The following is an 18,170-nucleotide window of genomic DNA, read 5'->3' as shown; positions in this document are numbered from 1 at the left end:
GATTTGAAGTCAACTTTGAATAATACTGTGATTGAAACTGTACAGTCTACAGACTTTGATGACAGTCTTAATTGGAGACTACCTGTGCTGGAGGACGTTTGCAAAATGGTGCTGGCAGGATTAAATAATAAATGAATGTCAAATCAATTGCACAAAGTTGTTGACCTTTTTGTTTGCTGTCACAGTTTACCATAAGGTGTCAAAAATGCAAACTAAATTTGTAACTAGTAGTTAAGTCGTTTTCTGACCGGATACTTTTTTTACTCTTGAGTAGTTTCTTAAGATGGCTACTTTTACTTGAGTAAATTACAATCTAAGTAACACTACTTTTCCTTAAGTACAGAATTTCAGTACTCTACCCACCTCTGCAAATTATACATAGCCTAACTATAAAATGTTGGTAAGCATCCACACCGGAGGAAAGTTTATCGTTCTACAGTAGGCGTACATCTGTCAATCAACTGATTACCCAAATCAGCTCATCAACTCAGCCAGGGAAACACACAGTAGCCTATTATTGTTTTTTTACACATTTTATTATGTGACAATGAATAGGCTAAAGGGTAGCATACAAAATGTACGCTATTGGAATATAATTAAATAACAAGGGCCTATTGCAACCATCGATGGAACTAGATTATCGCCAGTTGATGTCCTGTTAAACCATCAATATGTGCTAAATTCACCCGCACAGCTGATCTCAATTGCAACCATTATTGGTCACCTCATTACCGCTCCCTAAAAGATGATGTCAGTGTTTACCTTAGTCAGAGATCTGTATAATGACGAGATGCTCATGTCTCCGCACTAACAATGGGAGTTGTTGTCCAAAAGGCAGGAAAGGAAGGCAGGCAATAAGTCTAGGTCTGCATGTTAAGCCCATAGAAACGCATTGGGCTTATTCTGGACAGATTTTGTGAGAGAGTGAGCTCTCGCGCCTCCTCCTCTCTGCCTTAGTCCTGCTTGCAACCAATCTTTCAAGATATGTTCACCCTCTGATTGGTATTGTCATCAGAACAACAGTCCTTTTTTTTAACAGACTAAGTGTCACGTCCTGACCAGTAAAAGGGGTTATTGTAATTTGGTCAGGGCGTGGCAGGGGTGTGTTTGTTTTGTGTTGTTGGGATTTTGGGTTAGTTCTATGTTATGTATTTCTATGTGGTATTGTTTGGGATTGGTCTCTAATTGGAAGCAGCTGTATCTCGTTGCCTCTGATTAGAGGCCATATTTAAGTAGGGGTTTTTGTCGTGTTTGTGGGTGGTTGTCTCCATGTATAGTTAGGTAACCGTACAGGACTGTTGTTCGTGTTCTTGTTTTGTTCCAATGTTCACGCTTAAATAAAAGTATAAGTATGGACACTTAACAGTCTGCGTATTGGTCCGATATTTCTTCCTCCTCAGAAGACGAAACTTATGACACTAAGGGTGATTTATCTATTTGACAAGTATTTGACAAGAAAGGATTTCCTCTACTGTGGCTATTTACCCAGCACTTTCTATGAATGGAGATATTGGTGTAGCCTAGTAAGCCTACTGTGATTATTTTATTAGTTTCCAATTAATGTTATCCAAATGTGTCTGGTGTGTGTGTTTGGTAATTTCTTATCAAGATCGGGGGTAAAATATCCCTGACTGTCCATATTCGAAATGTGTAACTAAAAAAAAAGTGTATCAGAGGGTTTGAGTTATTTGTGCCAGAAGGACATGGGCCAGAATCAAACCCATGCTGACATGGTAGACCTATGTGCGCACTGAAGGCCTCACCACTAAACCACCACAGGCCATGGTGAACAAACCTTTGACAGCTCATTCGTAACCTTAGGATACAATTCACACTTGTATGTCATAGCCTACTGGAGAACAATATCTATTTTGTGTTATTAAGCTATATAATGTGTATGGCTGCATATCAAATACATTTTTGTACAGTACATTTCAAAGTATTCAGACCCCTTCCCTTTTTCCAAATTTTGTTGTGTTACTGCCTTATTCTAAAATTGATTAAATGTATGTTTTTCCTCATCAATCTACACACGATACCCCATAATGACAAAGCAAAAACAGGTTTTTAGACATTTTTGCAAATGTATTAAAAATAAAAAACTGATACCTTATTTACATATGTTTTCAGACATTTTGTATTGAGACTCGAAAATGAGATCAGGTGCATCCTGATCATCCTTGAGATGTTTCTACAACTTGATTGGAGTCCACCTGTGGTAAATTCAGTTGATTGGACATGATTTGCAAAAGCACACAGCTGTCTATATAAGGTCCCACAGTTGACAGTGCGTGTCAGAGCAAAAACCAAGCTATTAGGTTGAAAAAATTGTCTGTAGAGCTCCGAGACAGGATTGTGTCAAAGCAAAGATCTGTGGCACTGAAGGTCCCCATGAACACAGTGGCCTCCATTTTTAAATGGAAGAAGTTTGGAACCACTAAGACTCTTCCTAGAGCTGGCCTCCCCACCAAACTGAGCAATTGGGGGAGAAGGGCCTTGGTCAGGGAGGTGACCAAGAACCCGATGGTCACTCTGACAGAGTTCCACAGTTCCTCTGTGGAGATGGGAGAACCAATTAGGCCTTTATGGTAGAGTGGCCAGACGGAAGCCACTCCTCAGTAAAAGGCATATGATAGGCACCTAAAGACTCTCAGACCATGAGAAACAAGATTCTCTGGTCTCATGAAACCAAGATTGAACTCTTTGGCCTGAATGCCAAGTGTCACGTCTGGAGGAAACCTGGTACCATCCCTACTGTGAAGCATGGTGGTGGCAGCATCATGCTGTGGGGATGTTATTCAGCGGCAGGGACTGGGAGACAAGTCAGGATCGACGGAAAGATGAACGGCGCAAAGTACAGAAAGCTCCTTGATGAAAACCTGCTGCAGAGCGCTCAGGACTTCAGACAGGGGGCGAAGGTTCACCTTCCAAAATAACACAGCCAAGACAACGCAGGAGTGCTTTGGGACAAGTCTCTGAATGTCCTTGAGTGGCCCAGCCAGAGCCCAGTCTTGAACCCGATCGCACATCTCTGGAGAGACCTGAAAATAGCTGTGCAGCGACGCTCCCCATCCAACCTGACAGAGCTTGAGAGGATCTGCAGAGAAGAATGGGAGATGCTCCCCAAATATAGGTGTGCCAAGCTTGTGGTGTCATACCCAAGAGGCCTCGATGCTGTAATCGGTGCCAAAGGTGCTTCACAAGCATTTAGCTACATTCGCAATAACATCTGCTAACTATGTGTATGTAACCAATAAAATGCGATTTGAGTAAAGGGTCTGAATACTTTTGTAATATTTCTGGGTTTTATTTGTAATACATTTACTAACATTTCTTAAAACCTTTTGTGTGTAGTTTGATGAGGAAAAAACTATTTTATAAATTTTAGAATAAGGCTTTAACGTAACAAAATGTGTAAAAAGTGAAGGGGGTCGAAATACTTTCAGAATGCACTGTACATTTGAATGATGCAGTAATAGGACCTAGGCCTAGCGTTTGAGCGAGTGAGAGAGAATATTATTTTATAGCAGGCCTGATCCCAATGACTCGACTACCCCCGCATGGAGATAAAGAGAACCGATCATTTTTATGCAATCATGAGGCTCATTTGAATGTCCTGATGCAGCAGGACAATTCTCCACAAGAAAGAGTGATCATGTTATTATCCGACATCTGTATGTAAGCATTTAAAGCATGAAACAGTATGTCAAGCACATTCTAACGCAGCATTTCTGTTTCTCCACAGGCCTCCAGGTAAGAATGTTTGTACCAATGTCATCTGAAAAATTATATTAATCTTGTGTCAAGCTCCATTTGTCTACATTTGGATCAAAACATTTTGCCATCTTGATTTACACTGATGTGAATACTGTGTATGGTTAGTTCGTTGTGTGTAACATGTTAACAGTGGTGCTGTTTTGGCTTTTGTAATTTAGAATGGAGATTCTCAGAGAGGAAGAATGGACAGGGGAAACTCACTGCCAAGTGTGCTGGCTGAGAAGGTCAGGACGTCTGCTGTTTGACATCCATTTCTGATCAGACTTGAAATGCTAGAAATGTGTTTTCCCTAATGTTATTCCACTATTCTTATAATTGCATAAGTACAATAAGCAGTCTTTAATGTCAGCTACAAACCTATCCATATCTTTACAATTCAGGAGGACATCTGTAGATACTGTACATTAATGTTTACATCCCAAATGGCACTCTATTCCCTATATAGTGCACTTCTTTTGACCAGAGCCCTATGGGCCCTGGTCAAAAGTAGTGGACTATATAGGGAATAGGGTGCCATTTGGGACACATCCAATGGCAAGCTTTGTGCTGACAGTATAAGCCTCTATAGATGCAGAGTTATGGCTTTGACCTTCCTTCTGAGATGGCTGACTATGTTTTTTTTCCATAGATATATCCATATGAAATGCTCCTAGTGACCCACAGGAGAAGGAATAAACTCCCACCAGGAGTAGACAGGATGAGACTGGAGGTAGGATCAGTATTCCCTTGCTTTAAATCTCTAGAATAACTTAATTGTGCAAACCGCTGGCCATGTTGTTTATCACATTAGTTACAGTTAGGGTTTTGGATGTAGGGTTACCTCTAGTTGCTAATCTTGGGTCAGTTTTGCCTTTTCTTCACTAATGGTTAAGGTTTGGATTGGGGGAGGGGAAGATTATGCTAGATCTGTACCTTGGGGAAACTTAACCCCAGAGCAGGTTTGTGATGTGGAGCATGTACAGGTAACTGCCAAAATAAAGAAAACACCAACATAGTGTCTTAATAAGTGGCCCACCACGAGCCAGAACAGCTTCAATGTATCTTGGCATAGATTCTATAAGTGATTGAAAAGCTATTGGAGGGATGCAACACCTTTCTTCCAGGAAAAATGCCATCATTTGGTGTTTTGTTGATGGTGGTGGGAAACACTGTCTCAAGGGTCGCTCCAGAATCTTCCATAAGTGTTAAATTGGGTTGAGATCTGGTGACTGAGCAGGCCATGGCATAGGGTTTACGTTATTTTCTTGCTCATCAAACCATTCAGTGACCACCCATGCCCTGTGGATGGAGCCATTGTCATCCTATGGGGGCATAGTCATGGTAGACAAAATAATGTCCTGCCCAGCATTTTTATACATTACCCTAAGTATGATGTGATGTTAATTGCTTAATTAACTCAGGAACCACACCTGTGTGGAAGCACCTGCTTTCAAAATACTTTGTATCATCATTTACTTGCATTTCCATTATTTTGGCAGTTACCTGTAGATTGTGAAGTCTGTCTGATATATGATCTGGCCATCTCCTTTGTAGAGGCATCTGTCCGTGGAGGAATTCCAGAATCTATTTGGGATGCCCATTGAGGAGTTTGATCGCCTCTCCCTCTGGAAGCGGAATGACTTGAAGAAGAGGGTTTCCCTTTTCTAGAGTGAGGAGACCTACCTACACATCAAAAGCCACCACACTCCCTTGGGAAATTTGATGAACATAAACTGTCCAATGCAACAACCCAGGAAGGGAGATTAAATTAATATCAGTCATATCTTTGCCAAATCGGCTGCTATGAATCCCCATTCCTTATATCAACTCTATAACAACTCTATAAAGGGTCAGAGCCTTCATATACTCTTGAATTGTAGTTGCAGCAGCAGAGAAGAAACCTAATAAGAGGACAGAGGCTTGGGCCAAGTAGAGATTTCATGAAGTCTTTGCATTTGGTCCGTACTGACAGGCTCACCAATAGAGTTAGATTGGACTGACCACTGATATACCTACAGTAGGCTGTTTTACTGCTAATCAAAGTTATGGATGGCTAATTCTCAGTTACTAGAGCACTGCCACATGTGAAGCCATATCGATTTATTAATTAAACCACTAAAATACCAATAAAATGTTTTAGTTTATAGAATTGGAGCACTAGATGGATGCCTCAATTTCAATACACCTCGAAAAATTCTCTATTTCAAAACGCAAACATTGCACTAAGCTGAATAGTCTACTTATCATATTTTTTTAAATAAATAACAATTTGAAGTGTAAATCAATAATTTGTAAATCAATAGTTAAATTTTTTAAGGTGTGCTGGTTTAGAGACAATTAAGATTGTGTCCCAAATGGTACTTTATTCTCATGTAGTGCAATATTTTTGACCAGGGCCCATAAGGCTCCCATAAGGCTCTGGTCAAAAGTAGTGAACTACGTAGTGAAGAGGGTGCCATTTGTGATGCACAATACAATCTGTTAGACTCAGTCACTCTACACATCAGGTGTAGATTTATAGAACATAAAACCTTATCTCCAAGATGTCTGCATCTTAACCCTATCCAGACATGCAAACATACAAATGATCAAAGTCATCCACGACTTATAGCCAATATAGGTTTCTTACTGAATGATTGTCTAAACAGTACATATTGCCCATTTGAAAGAAAGTGTGCTCTTATTATTTTACTACTGGTATGTTGGATGAAGTGCAGTTTTCCTGTTTTAAAAGGTGAGAACATTAAGGAAGCTTAGGCTAAGTTAGCTTCAAAATCTTGTGGGACGCTTACCTTTACAACACTGGCCACTGCCCTGTTTATATATATCAAGTTTGTACACCACTCCAGAGGGGTTTTAGACATGTTGCTTATGTGACCAAATAATGTACAGCTATTTTTTATTAGAAAAAAAATCCTTTCATGTATCAATACAAGAATGTAGGGTAAATAAACACATTCATCATTAAAAAGAAGGAAGATAACCACCTCCCTTACAAATGCACTACATTGGAACGAGGACAGGAGGACAATGGACTAGGAAGGTCACCACTGAGGGAACAGAAGGAGTTGAGAGCAAGAGGCAAGGGGCTGCTTCCTGTGTTCCGCTATGACCACATCAACCTCCATATTGGACTGAAGTAGTGGCCTGGTGTAGGTGTAGCCTCTTGTACCCCCTAACTGACAATGTCATGGCTCAAAAAACAAAACCAAATCTTGGATGGATGCAGGCTAAAGGACTCAGGGCCAGCCTTTCTGTCCACTTTCCCTGTGCCTTGAATGCTACAGTCAGGGGCTACTTCCCAAATGGCACCCTATTTGGTATATAGTGCACTATTTTTGACCAGGGCCAATAGGCCTCTGGTCAAAAGTAGTGCACTATTTAGGGAATATTGTGCCATTTGGGACATAGTTACAGTGTGGAGCCTGTTAAGGTCCTGGTCAGGCCTCACTCCAGTCATTTTTCTTATCATCAGGTGAGGTGGTAGCAAAGACACTGTCACAAAATGTTTTGAGTTGGCACACATCTGATGTGCCTCTAGAGCCCCAAGTAGAGATGTATGAAAGTCAACCATGGAGCATCAGTGTATTCTATCTAAGAATATTTTTGAGTGGTCATTGCACATATCCACTTTGTGACTGCTTTGCTTTAGATTTTAGTTCTGCCTGTGTTTTTTGAAAGGCAAGGGTCCGGAAGGATTGCATTATGAACAAGCCCTTGAGCTGGAAACTGTTCACTCAATGGTGAGGGTAATAGACAATCTTCTAGATTCCATGCTCCAGTATATAATATTGATGACATTATCTTCACCAATGGGATACCTGATTGAGGATACACCCTATTCATAACGCTTTCAAATGCTCTCACTGTATCAAGCACTCTCATGGTAGTTAAGACACTGTCACTGTTGCAGCATCATCTAAGCTTGTCTTCATGCTTTGTATGTGAAAGTGGGCTGGGGAAAACATTTAAGAAAATATTGAGTTGGAGTGATTGGTTTGTACCTCACTTCCTAGGTTTTTTGAATCTGTAAGTCATTAAAATACTGAGTTTTTTTATGTAGTTTTAGATTAACCTGATTTGATAACTAATATAATGACAAAAATTGATATGATTGATTAGTTCCATTGCAAGTTGGAGCTCAGATATTGTACATTATTTTGTGTATTCTGATGCAACTAGGGTGCAAAACATACACAGCAATGAATGCACACAAGCATATTTTCTCATTTAAACTAAGGTGAAAGAGGACTGAAATGATCAATGGTGAGTGGAAATAAAATGCATTTTTTGGTTTGAGGAAAATGTATTTTCCATCTTTGTGTAGGCTATATATTGTTGGTCGTTGGCATCTCCAGTAAGGGTGATTGAAACATTTTTGCTCTGTCTGGCCTTAACTTAAAAGGAGAGTTTACCCAAATGACAAAATTACATTAATTTCCTTACCCTGTTAGCAGTCTATGGACAATGTATGACAGCAATCCATGCTTTGGTTTTGTTTACCTGGCCACTGTTTCAAATGCTAACTTTGTAGCATTCGTGGCACATATCCAATGGAAGTCAATGGGAAAAATATTCACATTTTCACACTTCATGTCCAAATCATCCTAAAGTATTAAATAAAATGATTTTTGTAACTCAATTAAGTTACTTAGCAATGATTTGGACATGAAGTGTGAAAATGCTTATGTTGTTCCCATTGACTTTTATTGGATTTGTGCCACAAATGCACAAAAAAGAAACCAGGTAAACCAAACCAAAGCAAGGATTGCTGTCATACCTTGTCCATAGAATGCTTACAGGATAAGGAAACCAATATGTAATTTTGTAATTTGGGTGAACTATCCATTTATCTTTACTTAACACACACATGCACACGCACACACGCGTCATGCCCATAGGGGGCACCTGCCCCCTCAATTTGTAATTTGTTAAATTTTGTTGTTGTTGTTTCTCTGTAATACCACTAGCCACCTTTACATTTTATGAAGTTGGCTTTAGCTAGCCCAGATAGGTTTCCAATCTTCCAACCTCATAACTAGGTACCAATAAGCCATTTAAGGCTATCAATAAAGTTAGAGTAGATAGCTTGTCTAACTATTTTAGCTGGCAAACCTGCTGGCGAAAGTGGTAGACTTTAGAAAAGCAAGCAATTACTAAATGTACTGAATAAGCATAACATTCCTTTCAATCTTTTACCCAGATTTTAGCAGAGATGTAGAGAAGCATATTTTGCCCTGACCCACCCCCCGCCCCTAGTGGTCGCTTTATGTAGATTTTTGCAATAGTGAGAAGGGGAGTGACTTTTCTTATGGTTTTTGCTGGGCGACGAGTTGAGCTGACTGGAGTTTCACTGTTGACTAGCCTAGTCTCATCACCTCAACCTATAGAACCTCAAGCTAAGATATTGTCGTCGGAGAGAACTGTGGCTCATATTGGACACAGCTATGATATCGGGGGGGAAATAAACTTCCCAGGGACGCTTTGAGCATTTCCAGGGATGGACAAACAAAAAGGTAGGCTGAACATCAGTGGGATGCAAGGGGACGATCCATTTATTCATTGCACCGATTTGTTTTTGTTAAGTAGGCTACAAGGAAACGTCACACGGCATACTTCATTGTATGAGGCTTAAACGTTCTAGTAAATTCTCTTCAAGTTGTGTTCATTTTATCAACATCTAGCCTACCTGACATGACTTGGGGGCTATCACTTTCTTATATGCATAACCATTAGGTCTTCAAGTAGGTTAACTGATTGGGATATAACGCAGGCTACTAGCCTATATATGACCTATTATTGATACATAGGCTATTACTATGATATTACATAAATGCATATACATTTTTTCCACGTTGTAGCATTTTCTTTGCGCGCAACAGTGCAGCCGCAATGCTACAAAATGTAGCGAAGAGAAATGTGATAGTAGAGCCCCGCTCTTCTTCCTGTTTAACATCAGTGCGCACCACCTGCCGGGTTTAATTAGGCCAACAGTTAATAATCAGTCCATGATTTTAGCTATTTGGAATTTAGTGACACTTCACTCATTGGCTAATGCAGGAAGTTTTATTGACGCCATGGAAGTCCAAAAAAAGAGCTCATGTGAGTGATCCTGAGTCCATCGTGTTTTTCAGTGAGATTTTGTGACTCAGTGGTTTCTATCATGGAATGTATGTAATAGCGGAAGAAAAGCAATCGGAAATACCCTCCTCTGTTTTCCCAACAACTACGAAATCTCCAGAGACAAAAACCAGTAGGATTGTTTATTTTAAGGGTAACGTCTGGCCCATTTAAATTCTCAAGGAGTTAAAGGAGTTCTCAGAAGCACTGAAGCAACTTGTTTTAGCTTGAATTAACAGGCTTTTTATTTAGCTTTCAGTGCCCCAAAACTCACCCTGTTTGGAAACAAAATGACATCATGGATAATATTACATCCTGACCAGACACATGGCCTGCATCTCTTTCAATGCTCCACAAATGCTAATCAGAGCAGCTTTTTCTCTTCACCGCTTTCCTTCTACCCCATTGCTGTCATTATCTGGTCACCACTGGATGAAAAGGAAAACAAGCGCAGGCTCTCCACCCAAAACAGACAAGCTGCAAGACAGACAGACAGACACACTCACCCACTCACATTCTGTCTTCTCTCTGTCCCTCTCTCTCTCGCACACACAAATTGCATTTGGGTGGCATTAAACACTTCAGCCTTTCTTCAGTCTTGACCAGAAATAGACTTTAGCCATGAAATTCAACATTCACACAACATGAGTGAATTGTTCTTAAGGTAGGCGATTGTGTACAGCTTAAAGCCATCATGCCAAAGCTGACAGTCTGTCAGCCATTGCCACAGATTGTGTATATTGCTGATCTCAGTTTTGATCATGTGTACATATGTGTGGCAAACACACAGCAACTTCAAAGGCTGCAGTGCCAAGCCCATAGCAGCCCAGGAACAGGATGTTCTGTTGATGGTAGGATAGAGACTTCTTTAATTTAGGAGATCAACATTCCTCATTAAGACACATCTACTTTTCACCATCTTGCCGCTTCTAAGAGCACGCACACACACACACACCATGCATGTACGTACACACACACACTCACACACACACACTCACACACACACACACACACACACACACACACACACACACACACACACACACACACACACACACACACACACACACACACACACACCTCAACCCACTCCACCGACCCCATTACAGAGTCCCTCATTTAGAGACTAGGCACAATAGAGCAGGAACTCTTCTGTCACCATTGAAGACTTTTCATAGCTTTACATCAACAACACATTAAATATCCTACCATAGCTTTAGCCCAGACATAGTCATTGCGTGTCTCTAGGTGGCTCTCGCCAATAATCAAAAATAATGTGTTGTGTTTTCCTCAGTCAGCTGAATGTGCCGCTTAGTTCATAGAACCGTGGTTATGTGAGTAACCCCAGAGTAGCCTTATTAGCGGCTGGGAAAAACGAAGCGGGAAAAGCGGAATCTAGCGCTTCTGGCGCATCTCAAAATCGTTTCCTTCCTATGAATTTGGCTCTGGAATTCTTGGAGCTATTAGCAACTATAACCACATCCCTGAAAGCCAGGACTCTCAGGGACACGTACATGTCTTCTGTTTCCACCTATGACACAAGCTGTGCAGAATAACTCAGAGAAATTAACTGATTCTCCACAAACGATCATAAATAAGATTGATGATGTTTTTCTGAACTTTCCAATAGCTTTCTGATGTATTTCAATCACTCCAAACCAAACTTCCTTCAGACAGAAATTTGCCATTACCTGATTTGACACACACAACCGGTTAATAGTTTTAGAACACCTACTAATTCAATGTTTTTTCTTAATTTGTACTATTTTCTACATTGTAGCATAATAGTGAAGACATCAAAACTATGAAATAACATATGGAATCATGTAGTAACCAAAAAAGTGTTAAACAAATCAAAATATATTTTATATTTGAGATTATTCAAATTGCCACCCTTTTCCTTGATGACAGCTTTGCACACTCTTGGCATTCTCTCAACCAGCTTCACCTAGGTGTTCTAAAACTTTTGACCGGTAGTGTATCTTGTGCTATAACTTTGATTGAAATAATGGCAATAAGGTCAAATTCTAAAGATTCATCAAATTATATTGCACATTTGTTTTTGATGCCCAAGTGTCCTAAAATAGAGAATTGGATAATGAAATAGCTTGATGGTCCATGTTAATAGAATCTTAAATATCATGTATAAACCCATTTAATATAACGTCTGAATCAATTTGACTTTGTGACCACCCCAGACCCCGTTCTTTGATGGGTATGGTAGCTCGCCCAGTGATTTTGCTTTAGAAAAGTGATTCCCTCAGAAATGTTTGTGACTACCATTGCTTTAGTCCCTTATTTTACATTGTGGAGTGGAGGTCTCAAGCATTTTTAAATGTGGAAAATGCTACCGATTTAAAGCAGCATTAGTTTTGTAAATATATAGTTGAAAAGCTCCCACTTGAAAACGTGACTTATGTATAATGAACTTCAAAGTCCACTGATTTAGCATATTCTGTCAATGGTCTCTCTATGTGGTTTGAAATGAATGGTCACCTACTTTGAAGACCAGAAACAACAGGGCCAGTGATCTCAATGCAAATTAAAGAAGTTTTCCTCAAGCCTTGTACACCTCTGGGATGGTTTCGGTGAACAATCCTTCAGGGCCTGTATTTATAGTGGGAGTGCTGATCTAGGAACAGTTTTGCCTTTTAGATCATAATATATATGATTACATGGATAAGGGGGAACTGATTCTAGATCAGCACTCCTACTCAGATACTTTATGAATACAGGCCCAGGTTTCCCCTTCCAAAAAACACCACATTTGAAAATAACGTGGTTTTCAGACACGTGTGTAGTTTCACGTGTGTCTTTCCCTCTTCTGAAGATTAATGTTTTTCCCATGTGATTTTTTTCCCCCCACGTGTTTATTTTTCGCCACTTCCAGCTACATCTGGTCTCCCATCCAGGGACCGACCAGGAGCGACGCTGCATAGCTTCCGAGGCAAACCAACAGCGGGATGCAGGGTGTTATGTTGCTGGAATGAATGTGCCAAAGCGTGCAACTGGAAAAAAGGCAGCAAACACAAAGGCCAGGGTAACACAACCAAAGATAGGGAAAATTGCAGGAAAGAGGGAGGCTTTTTATTTAATCGTGTTTCACTAGCTAGGTACCATCCAGTTGGCGACAGATTTTCATGCAAATATCCTAAAATCCGCATAAAAACAATAAGGCTGTGTGTGATGAAGTAGTGCACAAAAAAATACCTTTTGCGGTTAAATTCCCATGTACTGAATAAAACATACAAGTTAAATGGGTTTCCATTACCTTTTCAACTATACAGATGGTTTTCTCAATAATAAATAAATGTTCTGTTTCCATCAGGCCTGTCATGAAATGTTTTATCTGACGTACTTTACTCACATGAAAAGGTTGGAAACCTGGTTACTACAAAAAACATTTTTGCATCCATTTACAATTAATTTTCTCTCACTAGCCACGTTTCCATCCAACCATTTCATATGGATAAATTACCTGACACTTGAAAAAAAGTCACGACCGGGCTGATGGAAACATGAAATGCCAGTACAATTTTATAAATGCAGACAGACAATTTGTCCTATCGACATGGTGGGATCTTTTTGTGTTTGAAAAATTAATTATGTGAGAAATGGCGGTGGAAACGGTAAAAGTTATCATCACGCACAGCCTTTCATCTGCAAAAAAATCAGTTTGATGGAAACATCTCTGGTAGGAAAATGTGCATATTGTTTCATGAGATTTTAGAATTTTTGCATGAAAATCTGTCACATATTGACAGAGCCGGTCCTGACCTCCCTGAGGTGCTAAGCAAAATTCTGCTAAGGGGCCATCTTACCTGACCCGTGAGCCATGTAAACCATTTGCCATTGCCACACAGTCACATATGACACCCTAGTGCTCCCACTACAATCCTCCGTCTTTTAAAACAGTTTTGCTCCATCTGTCAGTCTAAGAATAAGTAGACCTACACTCCCGGTCAAACGTTTTAGAACACCTACTCATTCAAGGGTTTTTCTTTATTTTTACTATTTTCTACATTGTAGAATAATAGTGAAGACATCAAAACTATGAAATAACACATGGAATCATGTAGTAACCTATTTTTTTTTAATTATATCTTCAGATTCTTTAAAGTAGCCAACCTTTGCCTTGATGACAGCTTTGCACACTCTTGGCATTCTCTCAACCAGCTTCATGAGGTAGTCAACTGGAATGCATATCAATTAACAGGTGTGCCTTCTTAAAGGCTAATTTGTGGAATTTCTTTCCTTATTAATGGGTTTGAGCCATTCAGTTGTGTTGTGACGGGGGGACGCGGGGTATATACAGAAGATAGCCCTATTTGGTTAAAGACCAAGTCCATATCATGGCAAGAACAGCTCAAATAAGCAAAGAGAAACGACAGCCTATCATTACTTTAACCTGTTTGGGATAGGGGGCAGTATTTTCACGGCCGGATAAAAAAACGTACCCGATTTAATCTGGTTACTACTCCTGCCCAGAAACTATAATATGCATATTATTAGTAGATTTGGATTGAAAACACTCTAAAGTTTCTAAAACTGTTTGAATGGTGTCTGTGAGTATAACAGAACTCATATGGCAGGCCAAAACCTGAGAAGATTCCATACAGGAAGTGCCCTGTCTGACAATTTGTTGTCCTTCTAGGGCATCTCTATCAAAAATACAGCATCTCTGCTGTAACGTGAAATTTTCTAAGGCTTCCATTGGCTCTCAGAAGGCGCAAGAAAGCGGAATGACGTCTCTGCAGTCTCTGGGCGAAAAAAAGCAGGAGTTTTTGTGAGTGGTCAGGCAGGGAACAATGACAGTGGACTGCACGTGCACGAGACGACTCCATGTTTTTCTTTCAGTCTATGAATGAATATAACGTCGCCCGGTTGGAATATTATCGCTATTTTATGAGAAAAATAGCATAAAAATTGATTTTAAACAGCGTTTGACATGCTTCGAAGTACGGTAATGGAATATTTTGAATTTTTTTGTCACGAAATGCACCTGCGCGTCACCCTTCGGATACTGACATGAACGCACGAACAAAACGGAGCTATTTGGATATAACTATGGATTATTTGGAACCAAAACAACATTTGTTGTTGAAGTAGAAGTCCTGGGAGTGCATTCTGACGAAGAATAGCAAAGGTAATCAAATTTTTCTTATAGTAAATCTGAGTTTGGTGAGCACCAAACTTGGTGGGTGTCAAATTAGCTAGCCTGTGATGGCCGAGCTATCTACTCAGAATATTGCAAAATGTGCTTTCGCCGAAAAGCTATTTTAAAATCTGACACCGCGATTGCATAAAGGAGTTCTGTATCTATAATTCTTAAAATAATTGTTATGTTTTTTGTAAATGTTTATCGTGAGTAATTTAGTAAATTCACCGGAAGTTTGCGGTGGGTATGCTAGTTCTGAACATCACATGCTAATGTAAAAAGCTAGTTTTTGATATAAATATGAACTTGATTGAACAAAACATGCATGTATTGTATAACATAATGTCCTAGGAGTGTCATCTGATGAAGATCATCAAAGGTTAGTGTTGCATTTAGCTGTGGGAGATTGTTTCGTGTTTAGCGTGTGTAAGCCTAACAGGACTGTCAGTATATCGTGAGTTCGTTTTTTGTTATTTTGTATATTCATTTTGAGTTTATTAAATGTTCAAAATGAACTATATCAACTCTGCTGCATATTGGTCATCTTTTTCCGACGATGATTTCGCTATATCGTCAAACGACGAAGAAATCCCTGACACTCCCAGGACTTCTACTTCAATAACAAATGTTGGTTTGGTTCCAAATAATCCATAGTTATATCCAAATAGCGGCGTTTTGTTTGTGCGTTCAAGACACTATCCAAAGGGTAAAGAATGGTGAAGCGCCCGGCGCGTTTCGTGACAAAAAATTCAAAATATTCCATTACCGTACTTCGAAGCATGTCAAACGCTGTTTAAAATAAATTTTTATGCGATTTTTCTCGTAAAAAAAGCGATAATATTCTGACCGGGAAACCCTGTTTTCGTTCAAAGACGAAAAAATAAAATCATGGAGTCGTCTCGTGCACGCGCCCCCAGTCTCATTGTTCTCAGATCGACCACTATCCAAATGCGCTACTGTTTTTCAGCCATCGCCTGCAAAGTCATCATTCAATGTTCTGGCACCTTCTGAGAGCCTATGGGAGCGTTAGAAAAGGTCACGTTACAGCAGAGATCCCCTGTTTTGGATAGAGATGATCAAGAAGGCCAAGAAATAGTCAGAGAGGGTGCTTCCTGTTTGGAATCTTCTCAGGTTTTGGCCTGCCAAATGATTTCTGTTATACTCATAGACACCATTCAAACAGTTTTACAAACTTTGGAGTGTTTTCTATCCAAAGCTAATAATTATATGCATATTCTAGTTTCTGGGCAGGAGTAATAATCAGATTAAATCGGGTACGTTTTTTATCCGGCCGTGAAAATACTGCCCCCTATCCATAACAAGATAAACAAACAATATTTATTGAATATAATATTTTCTATAGAATCTTAAGATAAGTTAATTATAACATTAACATAAATAAGAAATTGTGTTAAATATAAAATGTAGAAAATAATAAAATATAACACTGAGCTTTGGCTCTGCTGCCTGGTAATGATGCACCGATATTACATTTTTGGCCGATACCGATATTCAATATTTTCCTTGCAAAAAGAAGAAAGAAAAAATACCGATACCGATAACCGATATTAAACCTTTTTGCGGCCTTTTAAAGCATTCTATTACAGTTAAATAGTTAACACACACACATGGACTCAACGGTCTAAGGCACTGCATCTCAGTGCAACAGGCGTCACTACAGTCCCTGGTTCGAATCCAGGCTGTATCACATTCGGCCGTGATTGGGAGTGCCATAGGGTGGCACACAATTGGCCCAGCATCGTCCGGGTTTGGCCGGGGTAGGCCGTCATTGTAAATAAGAATTTGTTCTTAACTGACTTTCCAAGTTAAATAAAGCTTACACACACACCACACTGACCAAAAAGTTATTTTGTTGGCATTTACGTATGTCCCCATTACCAGTCAAACATAATCAAAACCTATTTCTTTCACTTACTAGCTGTGCTGTTTCGTTGTTCATTTGTTCAGTCGTTTCATTCTCAACCAGGATTTCTATGGAACGCCGTTTGGGTCTTTGTATGTCAAAAAAGAAACATGTCAAATAACACTATTTGACGTGTCAAATAAGCTTCTTGACCAATCAGGACCTGAATATGACTGCATGTCACATAATAATTTAACGCATTCATATTTTTTTTACGTAGTTATTACACATTGACTACACTATCACTCGTATTTCATATGTCACAGCGATTCATCGATACGTATGCTATGATACTGGTAAAGTTGTCTTGCGTACCTACAGTGCTGGTCATAAAATAAAAGCTAGCTAGTTCATGGATGCAAACAATGTTTTTCCCTAAAAGCATAGCAACTATATAGCTAGGTGTCATCATCTAAAATAACCTTAATTTATAAGACAGTTCTTATTTGATTAATGGTGGTTGGACCCATCTATGTGAAGCTAGCAACAATAAGGATTAGCCACAATAGTGTACTTTGCGGTTAGCCTTCAAAATAAAAGTATGTCATTGACACTGATGCAAATGAATACATATAGAAGATTTATGACATAATTGAATAGATCATGCAAAACGAGGTTGGAATGTTGTTATATAAAATCAACACAAGACAATAATTTGTTCATTAGACAAAAATCTGTTGAAATCAAATTGGATGTTTTGTACTTTAGAATTGCATTGGGGGCATACTTATTTCACTGTACAGCCTTACCTATGGCTTGTGAATCAATGACATTGGGTATCAGTCTACTCAGTGACACCCAGAGAACATTAGCATTGTAGCTCTTATTGCGGGACTGTGAATTGAGCCACATTTATTGTCAACCTATGTGTATTGAACACTATTCCCGAGGAAATACAATACTGTGTGGATGTTTTGGAGTCTGATAACTCTGAGGAGGATGTTAGGAAAAAATATCTTGGGTATTGAGTAGACTGTTACCCCATTTCATTGATCCCAAATCCTTAGGTAAAGCTGTACAGTGCAATATGAATGTCAATACACACAATAGGCTGACTTGGGAGGTGCTTTCACACAGTCACAGTCCCACGATAAGAGCTACAATGCTAATATTTGGGTAAACTCTTCACAGTTGTGTTCTGTGGGTGTCACAGAATAGACATACCCCATTTCATTGCTTCACATTCCAACCTTGTCTAACATTATCTAGTCT

General features: G+C 39.5%; 2 protein-coding genes across 6 annotated transcripts in view; both read left to right on the top strand.

The window, feature by feature from the left end:
- LOC115167669 (dematin) overlaps window positions 1–8,061 on the top strand; it is an 82,269-nt gene extending 74,208 nt beyond the window's left edge. For all 4 annotated transcript variants that reach the window (XM_029722293.1, XM_029722296.1, XM_029722295.1 and 1 more), the window contains 4 exons: window positions 3,746–3,753; window positions 3,936–4,001; window positions 4,406–4,486; window positions 5,311–8,061. In XM_029722293.1, the coding sequence (XP_029578153.1) occupies window positions 3,746–3,753; window positions 3,936–4,001; window positions 4,406–4,486; window positions 5,311–5,424 (269 nt within the window). In that variant the 3' untranslated portion in view covers window positions 5,425–8,061. The remainder of the gene's footprint in view (window positions 1–3,745; window positions 3,754–3,935; window positions 4,002–4,405; window positions 4,487–5,310) is intronic.
- Window positions 8,062–9,051: 990 nt separating this feature from the next.
- Window positions 9,052–18,170, top strand: part of si:dkey-220o5.5 (actin filament-associated protein 1-like 2) — a 99,115-nt gene continuing 89,996 nt past the window's right edge. The window contains exon 1 of one of the 2 annotated variants that reach the window (XM_029722291.1): window positions 9,052–9,272. In XM_029722291.1, coding sequence (XP_029578151.1) covers window positions 9,257–9,272 — 16 coding nt within the window. In that variant the 5' untranslated portion in view covers window positions 9,052–9,256. The remainder of the gene's footprint in view (window positions 9,273–18,170) is intronic. The other variant, XM_029722292.1, reaches the window with a different exon arrangement.

The sequence above is a fragment of the Salmo trutta genome, chromosome 29 (genome assembly GCF_901001165.1).
Source record: "Salmo trutta chromosome 29, fSalTru1.1, whole genome shotgun sequence".
NCBI classification, from domain to species: Eukaryota; Metazoa; Chordata; class Actinopteri; order Salmoniformes; family Salmonidae; genus Salmo; species Salmo trutta.
The sequence above is the reverse complement of the archived record's forward strand: the minus strand, read 5'-3'. Positions and strand labels throughout refer to the sequence as shown.